Source organism: Colossoma macropomum, unplaced genomic scaffold (assembly GCF_904425465.1).
Source record: "Colossoma macropomum unplaced genomic scaffold, Colossoma_macropomum, whole genome shotgun sequence".
NCBI lineage: Eukaryota > Metazoa > Chordata > Actinopteri > Characiformes > Serrasalmidae > Colossoma > Colossoma macropomum.
Window position 1 is genome coordinate 20,915,424 of NW_023494806.1, and position 25,845 is coordinate 20,941,268.

A 25,845-nucleotide genomic window follows, 5' to 3' on the forward strand; every position below is an offset into this window, starting at 1 on the left:
GACTCTAAATGTAGGTATTGAGACATAAACTGAGTCTGTTCTACAGTTTCTCGTTAGGTTGAATGAATAACTGACTCTATTTTGATATAAATGTAAAAATGAGTTTCTCATTTGTACCAATGTTCTGTATACCTTGTTTAACGTAGCAACAGTAGCTATGAAAGAACACATTTGTGGGTGGAGCTTGGACAGGACAATCACAATTACTTATTTGATTGGGATAAACAGTGAAAATCACAGTCCTGCTTCAGAAAGGGTGAGAGACTGAAGGTTAAAACGGGATCTCTCTCTCTCTCTCTCTCTCTCTCTCTCTCTCTCTCTCTCTCTCTCTCTCTCTCTCTGAGCTGTGCGGATGGAGGGATTTAATCTGCGAGGGGAAGAGTGACCGGCGGGGGTGATTACAGAAGGAGAGGGTGACCGGGGGGCGTGATTTTGGGATATCTAAACCCTCTCTAATACACACACTCACGCTCACTCAGTTAAAGCCTCTCTAAGCTCTCTGGCCGAGTCCCAATCCACATTTTCAACAGAAATGCATATTAATAGATTAGAGGGAGGAATTTTACTCTTTAACTGCTCGCTGGGGTCAGAGCGGAGGGGGCTTTATCTCTCTCTCTCTCTCTCTCTCTCACTCTCTCTCACTCTCTCTCTTTCTCTGCCTCAGCTTTCTTTCTCTCCTATTTCTTCTCTCTTCTCTCTCTCTTTTTCTGTTTCTCTCTCTCCTCCCTCTCTCATTCTCTCCCTTTCCTGTTCTCTACTGCTCTCACTCCTCCCTCTCTCCTCCATCTCTCTTCTTTTTTGTCTTCTCTCTTTCTCTTTGCCCTCTCTGTCTTTTTCTCTTTTTCCTCTATCATCTTTCTCTATTTTTGTCTTCTTTTTCATTCTCATTTCTCTCTCCCCCTCTTTTCCACTCTCTCTTCCTTTCTCTCTCAGCGTTGCTTTATTGGCATGACAAATATTAGCACTTGTATTGACAAAATTCTACCTCTCTTTCTTTCTCATTCTTCCCTCTTCTCTCTCTACCTCCCTCCTCTCTCTCTTCTCTGTCTCTTCTCATTCGTTTGTCTTTCTCTCATATTCTCTCCTTTCTCTTTCCTTTTTTTCCCTTTTTCCTCTTCTCTCTCCCTTTTTCTCTTTACACTCTCTCTTTCTCTCTTTGAGCTTTGCAATCTTTTCTTTTTTTAAAACTTTTTAAATATTAATCCTGTTTTTCTGTCTGTTTTGCTCTGTCCACAGAGCAAAGACAATTAACGTTCTAATACAGTGACTGGGTAATCTTACTGTAACAGAGAGAGAGAGGTAGAGAGAGAGAGGTGAAGTAAGAATATTGTGAAATTAGAGTGTAGTATGGGCGTTTTTACATTTAATTATTAAGAGATTCTGAGCAGTGCAGTGAGGGTCAGTACAGGGTCAGCACAGAGAGAAATCACCACCACACTAATATAAAAGACTCTGTGTGTGTGTGTGTGTGTGTGTGTGTGTGTGTGTGTGCTCGCTAACATTGTCCTGCAGTCAGCAGCTTATAGTAAGTGTGCTGTAGACCTTTAGCTACTGCTACCGTTCACCTTAATGACAAATTAATATTTACACACAGCTCTATGCAAAACTGAGAGACGCTCTGAGAGACCACCCTGCACTTTCTAATTTCCAGTCAATTACAGGTTACTTATGCTTCAGAAAACAGAAAACAAACTGAACAGAAAATTCCACAAAAGCATCAACAACTAAAGTTCAGTCCCATAAGAATCCCATATTTCTGTACATTTATTGAGTTCTGGACTCCGGGGGGGTCAGTCCAGCAGCTTTTCTTTTCTCAGTGAGGGCTTTTTGCGAAGCCTGGCTCACAAGACTATTACCACAATAACTGACGCCTTCAAACAACAGGGCAGAGTCCTGTGTCCATATCTCAGATGTGTTATGTCCGTTCGTGACCTCAGCACAGTCTAGATTAGACGGGTGGAGTCCTCTGTGGCCCCCCCTGAGAGATCTGCCCAGGGCGGTTGGATGGTCATTTGATTACAGGAGTGTGTTTAGAGTGTGGGAATGGAGCGTGTGGTCGGGGATGCACCTGGTTTGCATCTGCTTTTGCAAAGCAGCTCGTCTTATCTGAGGCTAAGCCTTTTGCTGCAGGTCGACCACACACACACACAATGTGCTGAGATAATGATCAAATGAGCTGCTCCTGAACTGGCGACCTCACTGAGCCTCGAGACACGTCTAGTATGTGGGCTTGGAGTATCTGAGCATCTAGTTCTTTCTCTACAGCCAGAATTTGTTGGGTAAAGTTTGTTCACGCCTTCTTAAAATCCCAAGGAATAAAATATTAAAAATGTTTGTATGATACTAAACTTGTGTTATATTAAACATCCAGCAAAGCTTGAGCGAATAATAGAAGATATAAATATGATAAAACACGCTTAAAAAATGCTGATCAGACCTGTCTGAGAACTGTGTGGGCGTGGCTAATGAGCAGCTTGATTGACAGCTCTCTGTCCAACACTTCTAACCTGCTCCACCTCTCATATAGAACTAAAATCATTATCCAGTGTTTACGTTGATGACAGTTGGACGGAAAAAGTTGCAGACAGACAGACGGACAAAAGAACAAACGATGAAGGAACAACAAACAAACAACGTTTGTGTATGTATAAACGAACACACAGGCGACAGGCAGCTACAGACAGGTGGTCAGGCCTGCTAGCTTTTGTCTGTGCTGAGTTAGGTTTAGCCTGATAAGTTTCTGAAACTGTTTTGTTGGGCTCAGCAAGCGATATCAGCCTTGTGATTGGTCAGGGAGATGCTTACGGAAGCATTTCCCACAATTAGGACTGCCCAGTTTACATAGGGAACAGAGACGTGTGGTGAAATATATTGGTCATTTATTGGTCACTGGACTGTTATTCAGAGGGTTTACTTAGTACATGTTTACTGTTTGCCTGCAAGAACAAGATTAACCTAATTTGAGTCTTTAATAAATTGAACAAATGTACTTTGTGTTTCCTTCACAGCCCCCGCGAAGCTGTTTAGATCATTTGATTTCTTCTACAAGATTTATATCTTTAGCTAAAAAGTTATATTTTAGAACAATTAATATGCCCACCAAGTTAACATGATCATTCTAGCATTAGCTTGCTAAGGGTTCAAGTGTGTGGGGCACTGAACTGTAATTAGCTTGCTAATGGTAGCGTTGTTAGCCTTATAAGATGCCTACAACACTAGCGAAGTGTTGCACGCTTGATGTAGCTTATCAGTTAAATGGTATATCCTTTGTGAGGTGTGGTGGAAAACTTTGTTGGGAAGCTGTGTAGCGCGTCTGTCGGAGAAGCCCATCTAGTTATGTTCTCCTGTGCTTTGTCTTCAACGTTAGCAGTCAAAAATTTTCACAACACTGTGTAACCAAACATGGATGACATTAGGACGAGGACGAGAGTCAACATTGGATAATAAAGCTAAAAGTAGCCAGTTGGACTGAATCTTCAGCTAGCTATTTTAAGCATTACCTTTAACTTATAGTGGGACTTGTAATGTTTGTCATAGGCGACTTCACAACTTCACAACTTATAGTTCTTATGTCCAACTCAATTGCTTTATTTAGTAAATGGTTAGTCATTCTGTGAAGGTCTGGTTGTGGCTATGGAAAGGAATTCATGCCAGATGGAAAAGCAGTCACTACCATGAAAAAAGGTGAAATGCAGACTACATCCCAAAATTAAAAAAAAACAAAATTTCTGTTACATTGTTTTCACGTCGCTTCAGCTCTTTACTGAAAACAGTGCGTGAAGATTTGCATTTAAAGAATGAAATGCTGAATTCTTGCCAGAATTGAATACAAGCTGTTCTGAACTGTAATGAACGGTGAATGGTATTCCTTTTTACCGTGCAGTGCGTAAAAAACAATGTTAAATCAATGTTATGAATCTTTTACTTTTCATTTTGGCACATTTTTCACATTACTGTTTAAAAGCAATCTCACATGCATCGCATTTCACTGTTTGGGTTGCATTTCAATGAGGCAAATCCATTTGAATACAAAAAATGCGAAAACATTGTAGTGGGGGTTCTGCTTTTCATTTAGGCCCCTATTCTGCATGTCATCAGTGGAAAAATAATGTCATTTGTGCATTGCATTTCACTGTTTTCACTGTAATGTTTGCACTTCAGTGAGGAAAATGAGTTAAAATACCGCATAAAGGAAAGAAATAGAGTCGCATCCTCATTACATTATCATCCACTTAGTGGACTGTATTCAATTCTGACATAAATTCACCATTTAAAATGCATTGTTTTTCAGTAAAGAGGTAAAACGGTGTAATAGAGGGTTTGTTTTTCATTTTGGCACATATTCTTCATGTCGCTATGGAACAGTAACGTCATGTGTGCAGTGCATTTCACGTTTTTCCACTGTACTGACTGCTTTTCAATTTGGCACAAGTTCCTCTCTGTAGTGGCAGCCAGCTAGTCTTGTCATGCACTATTTCATACTTCCAGTACATCCAAAACCACATTGCACTACACTTTATGTACCAGGGATGCACAGTGTCAGTATCATATCAGTATCGACAACTATTTGCTTAAAAAAATGTTGCCTTGGACAAATTAAGATTAGTTTTGACTGATATTTCAAACCAATATTTGATGATGTGTTTATTGTACTCTGGAAGAGCTTAATGTTTAGACTATGCTGGGCTACTGCTGTGAAATATTCTTAATTTCAGTCATTACACTGCATTTATGAACTTATACAAATAAATTGAGGTACATTTCTTCATAATGCTAAATCCATTTTATAATTGTTTACATATATATCAGTATCAGCATCAGCATATACATGAAAAATATCAGGATCGGCCCAGAGTTTCCATATCGGTGCAGCCCTAATGAGTACAGTACTAATGACCGCACTGTTAATGGTGGTGTACTGTTGTTATAAATAGCCTTATGCAATAGTTTGGGTGCACTTCTGCACATTTTAATGCACCAATTATTAATTCCTTTTCATGAGTTTAACATATGTCGGGGGGGTTGAACATAAAATGTGGCCTGTGCAAAAGTTACGGCACATTTTATACTTTATGTTATACTTTTTTCCAGTGTGTTAAACTCAGCAAATAAATAGAAATTGTGCACAAAAATTTGCAGATAAACATCGTATTTAAGTTTGGTCTTTCTAGAGGATGTGTTTAAACGTTCGCATATGACTATCATTTGGTATCCGATATTGGACGCCACTGTTGATTCTCTTTTGTTTAGGGGAATATAAGGTCGGCTGATCCACTGGTGCCTTGTGGGATGCTGGAATGTAGAAATATCGTGAACTAGGCACTCAAATATTTGTAGATGTATTCATTCGGTATTTTAAGTATTTTGGGGAAAACAATGGGTTGTACCATTATAGATAATGTACTGTAATTATGTAGAGTCAATAATATACTTATTATATATCTATATTAATTTTGTGTCATTTTTGTCCATTTTTTGTGTGAGTGAATGAGTGTTTCCCTCAGTTCTGGATGTATTTAACTCGATTCGTTCCTTTTTTTGTCACCTGCAGCTTCACTCTGCGATAAAGACGGCACAGCAAACACAGAACAAAGCGCAGAGAGAGAGAAAGCGCAGCGTTTGAATATTCAAACCCGGGCATGAATGGACAGGGACGGGTGTGTGTGTAGAAAAGAGCTTTGTTGTATTGTCTCATTGTTGCATTGTGGCGTATTTAAGGGGAGTTTTTGTAGCGTGTGATGAATTTGAAACGCTCGACCCTGTTAGACAAGGCTAAACGCTGTTCCTGTGATTTTAAAAGGGCATTCTTTCAGAGACGGCTGCTCTTTATCCCTTTATCCCTTCTTTTATCAGCTGCTCTGCTCTGTATAGACAACAGCAAGTCTTATGCTTCATCATTTGCTAACAAACATTCAAACACTGTGGTCTGTAGTTTGTGAACATAGAGGCGAACACTAATCCCAGGTTAGGGGGAACATAAAGGAAACCATTGAGTTTGATAATGAAGCTTCCAGGAACATCAGACAGGTCGTGTTGGGTTTCTGTATTCGGTTTCAGAGATGGATTGTTTTATTGGCTTGTTTGTATTACTTGTTTAACTTAGGGAAGAATCTAGGACAAGAACAGGTGACAGAATAGACAGTACTTTTGCCCTCAGGTAGTGTTACGTATGCTTTGAATTGCATTGAACATATGCAGTTGTTTATGTATTTTTTAATAAAACTAACTTTTACACAGGAGTTCAATTAAATTAAACAGGGAGGGATTAAGTTGTTAATGAAAACCAGTGTTGAAACTGGCGCAATAAATTTACCTGCAACTGTGTGAACAAAAGCCAATACATTATCACTGAATTTTGTTTTCACAAGTGGAAAATGTCATTGAAGTGTAGTTTGTATGGTTGTAGTAGGGATGTTGATGGGAACATGAGTACTTGGTTAACCATTCAGTGTGTCAGTATTCAAATACCGAACTCACTTTTCTCAGTATTCGAGCATGTCATTAAGAAGACCACGTCGGCATTTTGGTAGGCAAGCTGTAACTCTGACTGCACTCAGGGCTCGTCTCATCACTGTTGCTGCAGCTACAGTCCTGCAGGTGGATAAAAATCAAGCAAAATAGACCAGCCTGACCACAAAAACATGAAAAGATGTGTGAACACTTTAGATGCAGTCTCCATTAAACACTATGAGGAGAAGATTAGCATTAGCTTTTTATTTGAATTTTCCGTTCCACCTTAAATGGTGCTGCAGTTACATTGAGGTTCCTTGAACATAAAATGAATTTCAGAAAAGAAGCCGATAAAGTTTGTGGTCCCGCAATATGCAGCCCGCTCCCACCTGCTCTCGGAGAAAATCTGAATCATGTGTCCCGCTCCCGCCCACAACCAAAACGTTTTGGCCCGCTCCCGCCCGCTTTTCCGTCAAGCCGAATTGACATCCAATATTTGACACAGTGTATTCGCAAATGCATTATCCTCTGCTGAAATAACATGGCAGTCATGGCCTTCAGGCTCACTGTGAAGTAACTTCATCATACGCCATTTATTCCCAATGACAACAAAGCAAGAATTAAAGCAAAAGAATTAAAGTATTTGCGGTCGAGTTTTCGTGTTTAATGAGAGAAAACTGCCACAAGAGTGTATTTTGTACATGACTCAGAAATAAGAGCTGTTGGCTCTTCATGATGGGAAATATAATTGATCACACCTCTAGTGTGAACATTCCTGAAAACTCAGATTGGTTCCTGTAACCTCACGATCCACTAACATTTAGGCACTGTAGCTCGGAAAACTCACAGAAAAATAAACATGGAAAACTCTGGGAAAATAATAGCGGATGCTGATACTGTGAAACGTCCATCTGCTCACTAAAGCAACAATGGCTGACCGCTGAGTGACCCGTCCACTGAGGCGGAATACTGAATATTTAGAGCTGAATGATAATACTGTTTATGCAGAGCATCTATAAATACAGTGTAATATGTGTTTAGCTGATGGTTGTGTGTTTGGGGGGCATTGTGTTTGTCCTGATGATCTGAATGTGTTTCTTTTATACTAGCTTGCATTGTATTATGTGTGTGTTTGTGTGTATGAGTGTGTGTGTGTGTGTGTGTGTGTGTGTGTGTAGCCTCATTAACAATGGTTAGATTTATGCGTGTGTGTCTGTCCTCTATAAAGCGTTGCTAGGCTTGTTTGTTAGTGTGTGCTATGAGAGTGTGTATAATTTGTGTCTGCCATTGTCTTTGTATGTTTGTGTGTGTACTTGTTTTGCTAACATTGTGAGAACCAAACATAGGACAACATGATATTTTGGAGAAGTGAGGACCTCACTTGAGCATGTGCTGTTTTTTCACCACAAAACGTTTTTTGGGAAAAACTAAAAATGCAGAGAGATTGACTTTCAGATACCAAGGTTAAGATTAGGTGTAGGTGTAGGTGTAGTGTTACTTGGGTACAGTAATCAACTGTAAAATCACAGAAATCAACGGAGGTCTTTCCAAGAAATGTAAGACAAATGCGTGTGTGTGTAAGTGTGAAATAAATAGCTCATTTGAGTTTCAGATACAGGCCCAGTGGCAGGATAAAACTGAGGCCCAATCACATTAGCATGTGCTAGCAAATTTCAAAAGCAAAATAATATTATTTTCAGTGGAATTCATCACTACGGCTTCCAGAGCAGATAAAAACATTTTTTTTAATATGCTTTTTCTTTATAAAACCTTTTGATTTCTAGTGTTAACAAAATGCTTCTTGTCGCTAGCGCCTCTATGGGAATCATAATATTATGAAGCTAACTGAGATATTATTGAAGGAGCATCTTAGCCTGTTAGCCGTCTGCCTACTGAGGTGGTCAGTCGGGAGCCGAACACAAGCACATTCTTGCATGAACATAATTAGTCGTTTTCATATATTTTGTTTTACATACAAGTTGCCCTCCGGCCCCCCTGGCTTTTTATTACACTTCGTTACCTACTATATGCTTGTGTGCACGTTTTAAGGGGCTTTCTCTGCCTCTGCTAATGAGCTTTCTCATTGGTCCCATTCAGTCCAGGAGTGTGTGTGAGGATTATATGTATGTGTATGTGTGTGTACCAGGTTTGCGCCACATTGTGGGGACCAGAACCTGTTATACACATTGTGGGGACCATTCTTCCTTAAAACATAAATCTTTGCATTTTAATTCCATTTTAAGGTGAAGACGTGTTAAGGTTAAGGTTAGGCTAAGGCTAGTAGTAGTTCTGGTTACGGTTTGATTTCTCCCAGAAAGTGAATGGAAGTCTATGTAATGTCCCGCAATTCACAGAAACACACATGGGTGTGCGTGTGCATGTGTGGATTAGGAGTGGTGCTCGTTAAAGACGAGGAGAAGCGTGAGGGTGTGTCGATTGGATTATCTTGTTTGGGCTTATTAAAGAGAAGACACGCACTGACCTTTTAAAAGCACACACACACAGGGCTGACAGGTCAGCGTCCACTCAGATAAAACATCCCGGGTCTGATCTCACAGACACACACAACACACACACACACATTCATTTACACTTAGTGTACGTTGCTACTGCTATTGTTCCATGTGCTAGGAGAACCTAATATTGCATGAATAGAAAAAAGATCACATGCATGCAAGAGAACCAGTACACTACGTGTGTAACATCGACCAGCTGCCCAAGCTGTCCTCTCAGCGTAGCCTTATATTTTGAAATAAACATTTTTAATCGATTATATTATTAAAAATATCCAAGTCGATTTCCATTCTGCCAGTGGAATGGTCACTAGGAGGCCTGCAGGGGTTAAATAACACTGAGCATTAACTTCAGATATCTCTCGCTCTCTCTCCCTCTCTCTCCGTATTTCGCTGTATTGATCGTCCACCCCCTGCGCTCTGATCTTGTGGAAGGAGCTTAATTCCCCCAGAGTGAATCTCACAGTGTGTGTGTACGAGGTGGTCCTCAGGTTTGTTTTTGTTGTTGTTGTTTGTTTTTTTCAGCAGCAGATTATATATTACTAAACAACACCCTTCAGAGAGAGAGAAGAGCTAAGAGTGAGAGAAGGAAAAAGAGAAGAGTGAGAAAAGGCAGAGAAGAAAAAGAGAGAAGGAGTATTAATAGTGAGCGAATAGAGAATTGATTTTAGAAATGAAACAGAAAGAAGATTCCAGTATGCAGTCCGTGTGCAGTCTGCTGTGGGTGGGTGAGCTGTAATAGAGACTGATGGAGGTATTTTTCTTGGAGGATGAGTAAAAATGAGGATATTTGGGGACATTTGGGGCACTGAGACCCTCACAGCTGAAAACAGAGGTGTGAAATTACTGTCCTTACATTCTACAGACAAAAGCCAACCTCAGTGAGCCAAAGCAGAGCTCTCTGTTTCTCCTGAGTGAGTGATGCTCAATGTGGGGCTGCTACGATGACCATATTCAGCTTGATTAGTCTATAAAATAATCAGCCGAAAGTGAACATACCTGCAAACTCACTGCCTTTTCAGTTTTGAGTGCTCAATTTACCATTCATATCAATTGTGCAGTTTCAGGAAGGGGGACCTGCTGCAATTGAATTGATGTGAGAAATAAGAAATCAGTACACAGCTTGACCGCTCACATTTCGTGGGTGGTCTTTCTTCAGCAGCTTTTGAATGGTGGGTGCGAAAAGGTGCATAATATCGTTAGCAACAAAGACGATCAGCACAGTTGATGCGCAAATTACTGTGCTTTATTAACCGGCTGTAGACAGCCACAGTCCCGCCATACAGTAAGCAAGGCTTTTGGCTAACAGCTTACTCTACACTCAGCTCAGGTCTGCACTCTGTCAGCACTCAGCTCCGTATAACCCTGTTCTATAGCGTAACTACAGCCAGCGGGCTAGCACCACCTTTCAGAATAAGAGTCCTGAAATGAACATGCCACACATTTCTTGAACATGCTATCATATATAGACACACACACACATATTTTTTTTTTCTTTTTAATAACATGTATATATTGTCACTGTCCAAAAAAAAATCTGTCATGATTGGACCAATAAAATGCCTTAAAATCACTTAGAATAAAATCTCTTACATTTACAGTTAAGGGCGTTTTTGCCCTCTCCTGTAAAGTTACTATTTTGAACATCGACAATATATAAAACATATATATACATATACATATGTATATATGTTTACATATCTATCCATCTATATATGTTGGGAGTAAACTTCATAAAGACCGGCCTCGCTGTTGTAAGGAACAGATTGTCAACACATTAATTCAGATGGCTAGAAAACAGTCAAATATTTGGACGTGATTTGTATTTGCAAAGTTGTTGAACCCAATGAACTAAACCAGTTGCCCTGTACTTTATTCTTAGAGTGCACCAGAATTTCACGTTAAAATCACTAAGCTTAAGTTTTTATGTCCGATAGTGATGACACAGTACCACGTTTTCTTTTCTTATGCTGATATCAAAACCTTTAATATTTGCCGATAGCGATACCAATCCATTATGTCCACAATAATCAGTAGATTACCAGATTACTAATATAACAGATAGTGACGGCTCTAAATGTAATGTATAGTGGTATTCTTCTCTGAACGGCGTTGAATAATGGATTAGCAGGTGTGCTATTTGCTATAAGTTATGCCTGACTGCTTTCATGTGTGTGTTGGGGGGAGTTGGCGGAGGAGTAGGGGGGGTGACATTGTCTCCAGGACCTGAAGGAGACACAGTTAACTCCTAATTACTGTAATGAATCTGCTTTTGTGTCTCTTGTGATCTCCATCAGTTACTCTGAGTAACGACCTCGCTGACTGAACACATCCACACCTGCACATAGATCACACCGCATCACAGTTAGGACTGGCCTTTCGCTATGCTTTTAAAATAGAATTACATGATTGATTAATCGATTACAGTGTCATTCATTACACAGAAGTATTCACATTCTCATTTGAATCTTCATCTCCGACTGCTTTTCTGTTTGTTGCAACGTCAAAACATGGCAAAAATGTAAAGGATGCTTATTGATCGATCGAAAGTTTTCGTATCTGCTCTTTCCACAAAATTTCCCCACTTGTTTCAATAAGTTACGAGTCATAAATCATTCATATTGTATTGTTTGCTGCTGTTGTTTTCCTCTGCAGAAGCTCCATCTCCTCCTTTTAGGCCCCTGTGTGTTCTCCCTAAGCTAATAGAAAGGGATTTCTGGGAAATGTAGTTCCTGAGAGGCTAATCTGTTTCCACGAAGCAGAAGCTGCTGTGTTTCCGTAAGGATTTAAGCAGTAGTTTAGTAAAACCAAATGTACGAAAGAGTCATGATGTCCTTACTCCAAACATAGTCCATCAGCCAAGACATGTTTGGTGTCTGAAGTTTGCTTCTTTAGTTTTGAGCCACGAGGCTAATGTAACTAACAAGTAATGCAATTTTACACCAAAGTCCTTATAGGAAATTCTGTTCACTTGGCAGCCATTTTTCCAACGCTGGGAGGCAGTTATTTTGAGCTATACAAGACAATCTGTTTGAATGAGGAGAGACCAAAATATTCGTAACAGAAGGTCAAATTAGTGTTTCAGAAACATATTTGAAGGCATCAGTAATATCTGACAAAAACCTCATAAATGGTTTGTAGCGTTTGGCTCAATAATGCACAAAAAAACATGATTTTTCAGGTTTTTCGGGCTACTGCACTTACACAGAACTTCACAAAGAGGTGGGGCCGTCCCCACTAGCGCCACAATATCGTCCACTCGCAGCGTAACCAGCAAGCTGACTGGCTCTTTTTCTTGAAAGGCGGGACTTTCTCTTTGAACAGATGCCATGTTTAGTGTTACAGGTGTTCACATTCATATTCCAACTAGTGACCAGTCTCTTCATTTATCATTTTTCTGGTTGTGCTCATCAGGTTAGCTAGCATTGTACCTACATCATTACATACCTGCCTCAAAGCTAATACCGTCCTTGTTTACAGATAACAGTGTGCCGTACAGTGTCAAAAACCACATAATTAAGGCTGTTAGAGATACTGAACAGCTCCACACAGTGTGATTTATTTAGGCAAACAGCATGATGCTATTTGGTGTAATACAAGCTTCCAGTTAAGGATGTAACAATACAACATATCGTATTGTATCAAACTGTATCATATTGGGCCAACAAATTGGCTTGAGACTAGATTAAATCAGGACGCTATAAAGCACAGTTTTGGTTTCCTGGTTTTTGATTTGGTTATAATGTGCATAATAATGTGTATAAAGCTGTGCTTCATAGTGTCCTGATTTTATCTAGCCCCAAGCTAATATGTTGGCCCCTAACTAACACAGTAGCCACAATCTAACATGCAGTTAGCATGGTGCTATTTGGTATGATATAAGCTTCCATTTAGGGATGTAACAATACAGCATCTCGTATCATATTGTATCATATTGTTGAACCGTAACTAGCAAGTTAGTTAGTGGCTAATGTGTTAGCTTGGGGCCAATATATGAGCTTGTGGATAGATTAAATCAGGACACTATAAAGCACAGTTTTTGTTTTGAATATTGTACTTGTATGATGTTAAATGCTCTAATAAACTGAAAATGGAAACATTAGACACATTTTCCGCCACTCCTTATTTTTGCTGTGTTGAAAAAAATATTGAATGTAATGTTATTTTGTTATTTGTTAGCTACATTTGCCTCATATTTTCAACTCGAAAAAGCATAAAGCACCTCAAAATGAAGAGAACGTTTCTCAAAATAATGACTTAGCATCTCAGAATAATGAGGTAGTATCTCAAAATAATGGGATAGTATCTAAAAATGATCACTTAGTATCACAAAAATGCAATTAATTTAAAAAAAAAAATAGGTGTTTATTTATTTTAAGTGGCGGTAATGGGTTTCCATACTTTGGTGTGAAGGACCAAAGGAGAGATGGGGGAACAAATGAAAAGATGAAATGTACAATGAAACATGCAATGTGCAAGTGACAGAGAGGAAGAGGAGTGGATGAAGAGGGGATGAAAGAGGAAGAGATGATGGATATGTGGATGGAGAAAGAGGGACGGAAGGATGATTGAGGAGTGCAGCAGAGATGTATGACCTGAGGAGAGATTGATTAGAGCTGTCACTGCACACACACGTACAGTACTGTGCATTAATTTATTTTATTTCCAGTTAAAATGCCCATTAAGTACTAGTTAATCATCTTTCAGCAGAAAAAAAATATTCAGCAGAAACTTAAACAGAAACCTCAACCATGAAATATAATATTACAGCTTTCATTCTTTTCACGAGGCTCACTTTCAGCTTTTCAAAGGAATCTGCAGGAATATTTTTCTACATCTTCAAAGCTGTCTTGGTGGTCTGCTAGCTGTTCCAGGTGGTTGCCAGGAGTCCGATTTTCTGTGTAGCTTTTAATCCTTTTTTGAACGTTTTGACCACCCCTGCTTTTCACTTATTTTGCTTTCCTTTTCCTTTCTTACACAAGCGGATTATCTTATATCTAACCACTCTTATCTTATATCATCTCCTTCAGCTGCATCTCTGTTTGTTTTGTTTATTTATGGTGCTGTTGTGTTTTGTTTTCCTGCAGGTCGGCCTGGGTAGCTCGGCGGCTGTAGAATCGCCCGTTTGCGTGCGAGAGGAGTGCGTGTGTGTGTGCAGAGATGCTGGCGTGTCTGCAGCGGAGGCAGAACCCGGCCCAGCACGGCCTGACCGGGCCTCAGCACGCCCTCCAGCCCTGCAGCACCAAGAGCCTGGACACACCTCAGCCCAGCACACGCAAATGTGAGTACACATATAATTGCTAATTCAAATATGACTTTTATTGTTTCATTTAAAAGCACTCTATAATGTTCATATGGTCCACACAGTCACTCTGACAGACTGTAATACACTACAGGAAGTGTAGGGGGCGATATGGCGTCTGTTGATTCATTTAAAAAGTGCTCTAATGTTCATATGATCCACACAGTCATTCTGACAGACTGAAATACACTACAGGAAATGTAGGGGGCGATATGGCTTCTACTGTTTCATTTAAAAAGCCTCTATAATGTTCATATGATCCACACAGTCATTCTGACAGACTGTAATACACTACAGGAAGTGTAGGGGGCGATATGGCTTCTACTGTTTCATTTAAAAAGTGCTCTATAATGTTCATATGATCCACACAGTCATTCTGACAGACTTTAATACACTACAGGAAGTGTAGGGGGCGATATGGCTTCTACTGTTTCATTTAAAAAGCATTCTGTGATGCACTTGACATGCATAGGATCATTCTGAATTTTTGACCTTGTATGGCATTTTTCCAGACATCCAGAGTCTTGGATGTGGAGACTTACTTTAATTTCACCCTCACCCTCAACTAATCATATCAGATCTATTTTATGGACATAACTTGAAGACACCGCCTTCCCTTTATGTTGTTTGAACATTTAATGACAAATGCACCGATAGAAATAGTCCTAAACCTTACAATAAAATCTCATTATATCAACATACATTGAAGATGTTTCATTCATTCTACTGTAAACTTTTCAGAGCCTTTCACAGATATGAAACTTCATGATACGGACACTATTTTTTACGTTGTGTTGCTTTAGGCTGCCAGATCCGAACTAACAATGTTTTGTTTTCTGAGAGGTGCGCGTCCTTGTCCCACAGCATGTGGGGGGTTCGGAGGGTTTATTTGTGCGTCCTTGTTGACTGGCGGTGTGGAGCGGACAGAGTGTGTTCAAGGTTTCTGCCCAGCTATGACCTTAAAGTTCAGTAAACATTTGCGGTACACAGACACATACACATATCCACCCACACCGTGTTCCACAGCAGATGCTAGCTGATCTGTGCTGGCTGTGTCTGGCGGTAAAATAAAGTACATCTCCCTGATCTTTTCTGAGAGGTTTCTTTCAAGTTAGAGAGAGCAAATATAAGAGTTTCGTGCTGTTAGAAAGCTCAGTCAGTTTACAGCAGGAGAAAGCTGATTAGCCTCAGGACAACCAGAATGCTAACGGCTGACAGCCAAAGTTGAACCTACAGTCTGTATCAGTAAGCAGGTAATAGAACGCTCTGCAGGTTGTTTCTGATTGGAAATGCATGTGGCACTTTATGGTGTGCTGATGGTCATTTGGCCATACTGGAAGTGGGTTTGCTTGTGATTGGTCTAGTAAAGCAAAGTATACTGAATTAGTTTACACTTTATCTGTAACATACATCATCCACTATACAGTCTGTTCTTGTAGCTCCACTTTGCTGGTGTGCTGTTATCTTCAACACTGGAAAAGGGCCACCATAGGATCAATTAGCTGGAAACTTAGTGTGTATAGTGGACCCATAAGGTAAACTTTACTTTTAGAATGGCCAGTTAGTGGAAGCACGAGGTGGGTGTTTCTAATAAAGTGGCCATTTAGTGGAAGTACAAGGTGGGTGTTTCTAATAAAGTGGCCAGTGAGTGGAAGCACAAAGTAGGTGTTTGTAATAAAGTGGCCAGTTAGTGGAGGCACAAAGTAGGTGTTTCTAATAAAGTGGCCAGTGAGTGGAAGCACAAAGTTGGTGTTTCTAATAAAGTGACCATTTAGTGGAAGTACAAGGTAAGTGTTTCTAATAAAGTGGCCAGTGCTGTAAGAAGGGCCTGATCCAAGAATCAGTTCATTTGTGAAGCATAATTTGAATCAGGTTGAATTGAGTTGATTTAGGTAAGTTTGAACTGAATTGAGTTGAATCAGGTTAGTTAGAGCAGGTTAGACTCTAAACTCAGCACTGCTGCAGCCCTGAGGCTCAGCTTCACACAGCTCCCTGCTAAACTGATGGAGAGGGATTAAGACTGATGGATGGATGGACGGATGGATGAAAGGCATGACAGATGATGATTGAATGAGACAGATGAGAAGTGCAGAGGGAGAGAGAGTGGTGGGCTGGTTGCCATGGCTAATTGAATCGATTCCCTCCCTCCAGTCTGAACAGGATTACAGCCACTTCCTCTCTGAGCTTTTATTGAGAGGCAGCCAGGAGGAGCCGGAATCGATAAAGAAAAGGAAAAAGAACAGAACTCTCTCTCCTCTCTATCCTTCCTCACTCTCTTTCTTTCTCTCTCCCTCTCATTTCTCCTTTCATCCGTCTTTCTTTTCAACTTTAACTACCCAGTTGTGTAAGGGATTTGATGGTGATGTTTTTGGGGCTTATGATCTCTGAGAATCACTGCCATATATTTGAGTTTAATATGTGATGAATTAAATACTGCCCACATCTTCAAGACACGCCCCCTCATTATCATATAAGCAGAGAAGTAGGAGAGATTAAACATGCTAGAAGTAAGAAAATAGGAAAAGTGAGACGGGGAAAAGTAACCCGAGCTGATAATTCATCACTTTAGTGGTATTTGTTATTTTTGGGACCTCACAATTTTGGATATTTATCTGAACACCCAGCTTTTAGTGTGGAGTAATTATTAACACTGATATACGTTCATTTTCCCTGATAAACACAGACACACACCCACACACACACACACACACTGTGACAGTCCTCATTAGGCAGTGTGTTAGCAGGCTAACAGCACTAATGGTCTGATCCGGATGTGAATACAGTGAGTGGAGCTGCTGACCTCACCTGACCTCAGTAACACTGTTCAATAGTTTGGAGTCACTGTTTTTAATGATATAAAAACTAGTCTGCCAGAAAAATGTGTAAAATGATTCTAATGCGCTGACCTGGACAAACACACCGACTTCAAATAATTAGTCTGATATAGAGACGCACCAATATGAGGATGACGATATCTGATATCAGTCATGGACGTATCTGTCAAAACCGATACATCAGATGATTTAAATATCTGTCAAATCAAAGAGAGGGAGCGAGAGATAAAGATAGAGAGGAGTAGAGAGAGAGACAGAAATAGAGAAGTAGAGAGAGACAGAAAGAGAGGAGTGGAGAGAGAGCAAGAGATAAAGACAGAGAGAGAGAACGAGAGGTAGAGGTACAGAGAAGTAAAGAGAGCGAGAACGAGAGATAAAGAGAAGTAGAGAGAGAGAACAAGAGACAAAGACAGACGTAGAGAGAGAGAACGAGAGGTAGAGGTACAGAGAAGTAGAGAGAGAGAACAAGAGACAAAGATAGAGAGACGTAGAGAGAGAGAACGAGAGGTAGAGGTACAGAGAAGTAGAGAGAGAGAGAATGAGAGATAAAGATAGAGACAGAAATAGAGAGGAAACGAAAGATAAAGATAGAGAGACGTAGAGAGAGAGAACGAGAGATAAAGATAGAGAGACGTGGAGAGAGAGAACGAGAGATAGAAATACAGAGAAGTGGAGAGAGAGAACGAGAGATAAAGATAGAGAGACGTAGAGAGAGAGAACGAGAGATAAAGATTGAGAGAGAGTGAGAGATAAAGATAGAGGAAGAGAGAGTGAGAGATAAAGATAGAGACAGAAAGAGAGAGAGAATGAGAGATAAAGATAGAGGGAGAGAGAGAGGAAGAGACAGTACGGGAGATAAAAATAGAAAGAGAGAAATAGAGAGAGACAGGAAAAAGAAAGAGGGAGAGAGAGACAGAGAGAGAATGTGAAATAGAGGGAGAGAGACAGAGGAAGAGAAATACAGATAGAGGGAGTGCAGCAGATAAAGATAGAAAGAGAGAGACAGTGAGAAAGAAGGAAGGGAACAGACAGAGTGTGAGAAAGGAGAGAGAGAGAATCAGAAATAAAAACAGAGGGAGAGTGAGAGAGAAAGAGAAATAAAGATAGAGAGTGCAGGAGATAAACATTGAAAAGAGAAGTAGAGAGAGACAGAGAGAGTGAGAAAGAAGGAGGGAGAGAGAGACAGAGTGTGATAAAGGAGAGAGAGAGGGGTGCTGTGGTCTTTGTGCTGTTAAAGAGGTGATATCAGACGATCTTCAGCAGGCCGGTCTGTGTGATATGCGCGTTTCCTGTGGAGGGACGAGGAGTTTAATCTGAATTATAAATCACACCACTCAGCTTTCAGCTCTCAGCATGAGCAGAACTCATACAGAACCACAGCCTGTCACTACTGCTTACGTCTGACCCCACAAACCCCACCACAGCGGCCTGACAGCGGCCTACATTACTGATGCGGAAAGCCCAGGACACCCCCACCCGAGAGAGAGAGAGAGAGAGAGAGAGAGAGAGAGAGAGAGAGAGACCCTGTGATATCTTGACCTATCTATTCTCCACCCACATGTACTTCTTCGATGGCTACGAGGGGAGTCAACGATAAATTGCCAGCCAAAACAGCCATGAAGTTCTTCAGTTGTGGGGAGATTAGATATAAGATAATTCACATGCATATAAGAAAGGAGAGAGTCAAAAAACAGGAGTTTCTAAAACTGGAGTTTTACGATTAGAAGCTGCAGAGAAAATGTGCCTCCTAACAACCACCTGGAAGACCTGGTAGACACCAAAACTGCCCCCATCAGATAAACAGCACTTAAAGCTTTCATCTTTGAGAGAGAGGAGAAAATCAAACTGCTTCAGATCTGAAAACATCCACAGGTGTTTCTGTCCATCCTTCCACTGTGAGAAGACGACTCAGCGCTGTGGATCTGAAAGGATGTGTAGCTGATCAAGAAGAACCTCACTGAGAAAAGGAGACGGACACATCAAACAAAGAAGCTGAACGATGGACTGACCACCCCAGAGTCCAGACCTCAACATCACAGAATGTGTTTGATTACTTCAAAAAATCATCAACCAGCTTCTAAGACTGAACTTTGGAGGTGTGTCTGTAGATTCTTTGAGAAACTGAAAGTGAGGCTCCTGAAAACAATGGAAGCTTTAATAGAGGAAAAGTAAATACAGTAAATGCTGACAATGTTGATATCATATTTAATCGTTTACGCTTCTATGTATATGTTATATATATTAATGGGCCTTTTGTACAGCACTGTATATGTGCTAGTTCACATCTATATGAGTGTAGTTCGTTCTCTCTCTCTCTCTCTCTTTCTCTTTCTCTCTCTGTCTCTGTCTCTCTCTCTCTTTCTCTCTCCGTGTCCTGAGCCTCAGCAGTTTCTGGCACCCAATCAGCTGCGCATATGGCACTATGACATCACTCACCGACTCACAGGAACCAATCGAGGAGAGACAGATTATCACCTTCAGGGGCATGCTGGGATACCCTGGAGCCTTATGTACAGGGCTGAGAAAGACATCAGGCATGGCCAAACGAGCCCAGAGTTTGTGCAGCTCTGTCACTTTCATGCATGTTTGACTACAGGCTGCGATTAGCAGATAGCATTAGCAGTTTGATATATGTATACATTTACACTTCATACTTCAGACGTCACAGTAGTTGCTCTAGCTAACAAAAGCATGCTGTAGTTTTAAATCGACCTTTTAAGGCCGAAGTAAATACATCCAGTTAATCTACTGTCATCACTACAAAAATGTGATCTTCGCGAGTGAAACCACCTTAAATCTAGTCAGTATATTTAATATTTGTCTTAATCCGATTGTTGTTAAAATATTATGAGATTAATCAGCCGATTTCAAACACTTTTTACTTGAGTTAATTCATCTAGTCAGACTGTCTTTCATTTGCTGGTAGTTTTGCTTATTTCAGGAAAAAATGTTTGAAATTATCTGTCAAAGGAATAAGACACTTTCTCTAGTAAGATTTACATAAAAATAGGGAAAGAGTTCATATTCACTCGTAACTCGTTAAAACAAGCAGCAAAACTGTGTAGAAAGTGCAGATTGTTAATTGTGTTTGTGAGTAGAAAAGGAGGTATTTTATTATGATTTGATTTGTTGAAACGTTATTGTCCCGTCACAAGTGCAGACTTGAACCTGACAATGCAAAGCATGAACAAATATGTCATTTATGTAAAATGAAAGTAATAACTTGTGAAGGTTAAAACTCTGGCAGTCTTTGTGATTTAGGCCAAACTGAAAGATCCTCATAAGTGAAACCAGGCACGTATCCAAGTGAAATATTTAAATGGGGTCATAAGTGGCAGCTATAATTACAGCCTTCAGCCCTTATTGCCTCTTAGTACTGCAGCAGTGGAGAAAGTGCATTAGAGGTAAAGATCCAGGAGGTGCCTCTCATTGCTGATTGAGTGGTGTTTGCTCTGCTGTGGATTTCCTGCTGTGTCCAATCATACGGTCCTGTTTTTCTACACTTGATTGACAGCTGTGCTCCGCCCCCTTTCTCCCTGTGCCTGTAGAGATTTTGATTAACGTCCACACATCTTTCTCTTGCCCTCTCTCTCTCTGTCGTTCTGTGCTGTCGGTTAGGGCCGTAACGGGAGGTTTGTATCGCGGTTGACTCCTGTAGTGCACGACTTAAGTTTCTGGGTCAGTGATGGGCTGATTGAATAGCACCTCCTCTCAGTAGGCCACTGTAAATCCTCCTGAAGCTCATTTCCGAACTTTGCAGGCAGCCGTGACTCCGCCCACGTGCTGCCTGTTAGTGCGCAGGTTGCTGGGTGAGTTGCCAGGGTGGTTGCCAGGGCGTTAGCCAGCAGGGCTGTAGTGGCTCAGGGCTGTTACTGTGGATAGATTTGGCAGGAGGAAGGATTGAGGGCCAAGAGCTTATAGAGGAATTACAGAGAGAGAGAGAGACAGACAGAGATAGTCCCATTGGTTCCAGTCATTGTCCCCATCCATGCCCACAACTCTATCACTTCCCCTTACAATACAAACAGCCCCACCCATAATATAAGCAGCCTCACCCACAATACAAACTGACCCAACCCACAATATAAGCAGCCTCCCCCAAAAATTCAGACTGACACATCCACAGTACAAACAGCCCCACCCACAATATAAATCGCCTCACCCACAATATAAACAGTCGCTCCCACAATATAAACAGCCCACCTACAATATAAGCAGCCTCACCCACAATATAAACAGCCCCACCTACAATATAAGCAGTCCCTCCCAAAATATAAACAGCCCCACCCACATTATAACAGGCTCACCCACAATATAAACAGCGCCACCCACAATGTAAACCGACCCACCTACAATATAAACAGTACCTCCCACAATATAAACAGGCCCACCGACCAATATAAGCAGCCTCACCCACAATATAAACAGCTCCACCCATAATAAAAAGAGTCCCACCCATAATATAAACAGTCCCTCCCACAATACAAACAGCCCCACTGACAATATTAACAACCCCACCCACAATACAAACAGCCCCACCCACAATATAAATTGCGTCACCCACAATATAAACAGTCCCTCCCACAATATAAACAGCCCACCTACAATATAAGCAGCCTCACCCACAATATAAACAGCCCCACCTACAATATAAGCAGTCCCTCCCAAAATATAAACAGCCCCACCCACATTATAACAGGCTCACCCACAATATAAACAGCGCCACCCACAATGTAAACCGACCCACCTACAATATAAACAGTACCTCCCACAATATAAACAGGCCCACCGACCAATATAAGCAGCCTCACCCACAATATAAACAGCTCCACCCATAATAAAAACAGTCCCACCCATAATATAAACAGTCCCTCCCACAATACAAACAGCCCCACTGACAATATTAACAACCCCACCCACAATACAAACAGTCCCACCCACAATACAGGCAGCTCCACCCACAATATAAGCAGCCCCACCCACAGTATAAGCAGCCCCACCCATAATGCGAACAGACCTACCCACAATATGAACAGTCGCCCCAGAACAATTATCATTACGTCACTGGGATGCTAATTTTACAGGAAAAGATGAAAATGATAAATTTTGTTGTACATTAATATAAAAACATTTTATTAATTTGAGATCATTTCCATTGGTCCATTATTCATGAAGTGTTCAATATAAAGAACAGCTGGTTTTAAGATTTGTTCAAAACACTAAAAAACAAAATTAGGAATTACAAGAAATGTATTAATGAAGTTTTGTTATAATGTTGACTTATAAATTGTATTATTTATTTCTCTGGTATGTTGGTACAGATATCGATACAGTCCTGAAACTGTAAAATATTGTGATAGAAACTGTGAAATATGCATAGACACACATAGAGGTGTCTGAATTGCAGCCCCTCACTGATGTAATCTTTAATCAGGATTTAGGGCTGCGATCAGAGTGACATCATGCCTTCATCTCTCATTACACTAATATCTCTGCTAGCAAATCCTCACTGACACACGCAGACACAATGCAGCGTTTGTTAAGCATGTCATCTTTAAGTGCTGTAGAGAAGCTTCCTTTAAAAGACTCTTTACTCTGCTGTCAGTCACTTCTGTTCCTACTGAGAAAACGCTTTGCTTTGCTTTCTTCTTCAAATCAGGCTTTAAAAGAGAGTGTAGAAAAAGAAAAGAGAGTGAGTTGATGGCTGAGTCAGAAGAGAACGCACACATCCTTCTGATCAGCGTCCATGAAATTATTTGCAGCTCATCTGCAGTGTGGATCTTTAAGAGATCAATAGGATGTTCCTGCAGAACAGTGGGAGATATGGAATGTGTTCAGAAGAAACTGGTTGTGTCAGACCTTTAGCATTAGCATCATTTAGCATGCCGTGTCACAGGGTTCCATACATGAGACGTACGTCTTTGTGCATCGCAAAGCAACAAAAGGGCGTATGCCCCACCAATTAGCATCAAGCTGTGGAGTATCTCTAATAGACTTGCTTATGCTGTTTGATGTACTGTTATCCATGAAAATGGACAAAAGTATACACATTTAGAGTCAGTTATTCATTCAACCTAACGAGAAACTGTAGAACAGACTCAGTTTATATCACAATACCTACATTTAGAGCCAGTTATTCATTCAACCTAATGAGAAACTGTAGAACAGACTCAGTTTATAACACAATACCTACATTTAGAGTCAGTTATTCATTCAACCTAATGAGAAACTGTAGAACAGACTCAGTTTATATCACAATACCTACATTTAGAGTCAGTTATTCATTCAACCTAATGAGAAACTGTAGAACAGACTCAGTTTATATCACAATACCTACATTTAGAGCTGGTTATTCATTCAACCTAATGAGAAACTGTAGAACAGACTCAGTTTATATCACAATACCTACATTTAGAGCTGGTTATTCATTCAACCTAATGAGAAACTGTAGAACAGACTCAGTTTATATCACAATACCTACATTTAGAGTCGGTTATTCATTCAACCTAATGAGAAACTGTAGAAAAGACTCAGTTTATAACACAATACCTACATTTAGAGCCAGTTATTCATTCAGCCTAATGAGAAACTGTAGAACAGACTCAGTTTATATCACAATACCTACATTTAGAGTCGGTTATTCATTCAACCTATTTTGTTTAATGTTATGCAGGTGAGTTTGTCACATTATTGATTCATGAATGCATTTTTATTGATTTGCAAGGCGTATTGCATTTACTGTATATTACAACATAATGACAGCAGACGAATGATCCATACTGTGCAGCCCTACTGTCTGTTTGTGTGTAGTGTTTAATATTAATGGTAGAACAGTGTAGGTCTTGTCTTCTAAATGATGGAGCAGACGCTTTGAGTTGCTCCAGGCAGTCCTACAGGCAACACACACACACACTCACACACACACACACACACACACATACCTGCCTTGTCCTGTCAGGACACACTCACATATCGTCCCTGTCAGATGAAAACCAATTTTTTCCTTTTTTACACCATGTGAAAAGCTGCTCTATACATTGAGCGAACACTGTGTGATAAATGGGCCGATGGAAATGATAAAAATGGACATAATAGGATAATCTTGCATAATTAAGAAAAAACACAAGTTCAAAAAATGAGCAAAAGAGAAAATGGGACTCCTAACAACCACCTGGGACCCTTACAAACAAATTCACATCTGAATAAACATGATTTCTGCACACCTCCCACGTTAAAAAAATTGTTCTCGCCTGAGAAATAAATGTTTTCACATTTGAAAACATATTCACGTGTGAAAAAACACGATTGCTTGTAAACACGTGTGGTTTTTGCACACTTCACATGTGGACACGTTTTTCAGGTCTGGTAGATCACCACAACTGTGCCCATCAGATAAACAGCACTTAAAGCTTTCATCTTTGAGAGAGAGGAGAAAATCAAGCTGCTTCAGATCTGAAAACATCCACAGGTGTTTCTGTCCATCCTTCCACTGTGAGAAGACGACTCAGCGCTACGGGTCTGAAAGGATGTGTAGCTGTCAAGAAGAACCTCACTGAGAAAAGGAGATGGACACATCAAAGATATATATATATATGTATATATATGTATGCAAATTATCTAAATTAAGTCTCGAACAGATCTACATAAACACACACACACACACACACACACACAGCTCTTCATGACTCTTCCTCTGGGTGTGTTATCTGTTCCTCTGAGATGCTGTTTATTCTCATAATCTCAAACCCTCATCTCTGCTCTCTCCTCCACATTCATCAGCGTGAGCGCAAGTGTGCTTTCTCGATAGTAATCGCTCGAATGGGAAATGGGTCATCGTTTTAATCCCACAGTATTATAAATTGGGGTTTTTTTGTTTTGTTTGCTTCTTCAGTTCTAGGCTTTCAGTCAGTGAATGTCTTCTATCAGTGCTTTCCCACAAAGCCAAGTACGTTGTTTATTATTCATTATCACAATATTGGCCTCTTTAGTGTAATTACTGTAGTCCTCGGTGATGAAACGATAACAGTAATTATCGAAATCAACATTTTTCCAATGCTGATACACTTAGAGATGATGATTATGGTATTGCGTTTGTCAGTCCAGCATTAGCAACTTGGAACAGTTTTTACCTCTGTGCACTAGAGGGCGATGTGCACTAGCTAGCTCTTTTCAGTGTTGAACATGGTGTTTAAATAATGGACTATTTCTGTATTACAGAATTAGTGCAATGTATAATCTGTCAGCCATATTGTAGAGCTCTAATTCTCAGTGGTGGGTGTTTTATTGTTGTGGTTATTCTCTAGGTAGTTAACTATGTAGTAAACATTAAGTGGAGAATAGTGAATGAGTGGCATGTTGTCGGAAAACTCGCCAGGAAACGTCGTGGAATTGGTTGTCTTTTTAGATGATGTGTGTTGTGTTTTTTAGGTTCAAAACACTATGCAGACTAAAAATTGAATTTTCCGAATAATAAATAATCTTAGCAAGACCTACTTCAGCTTTACTACTGAGTGATACTAGAAAAGTGTATTTCCTGAAGATGGTTGCTAAGGTGCTACCTAATGTTACTATGGTATTTTAGGTGGTCCCAAAGGTGTTGATAAAGCTTTTTGTTACTGTATAACAGATGGTTGCTAGGTGGTTGCCGTGGTATCAAATGGTTGCTATGGTGTTGCCAGGTGGTTGCTAGGGTGTTGCTAGGTCTGTTTTGTTGCTATGGTACCCCAAAAATGTACTAAGTTGTTTC

At 40.3% G+C, this 25,845-nt stretch overlaps 1 protein-coding gene across 1 annotated transcript in view; it reads left to right on the top strand.

The window, feature by feature from the left end:
• The window catches only part of fam222a (family with sequence similarity 222 member A), an 82,775-nt gene that overhangs the window by 35,625 nt on the left and 21,305 nt on the right, over nucleotides 1-25,845 (top strand). Inside the window, exon 2 of the mRNA XM_036599246.1 lies at nucleotides 14,051-14,244. Coding sequence (XP_036455139.1) covers nucleotides 14,124-14,244 — 121 coding nt within the window. The 5' untranslated portion in view covers nucleotides 14,051-14,123. The remainder of the gene's footprint in view (nucleotides 1-14,050; nucleotides 14,245-25,845) is intronic.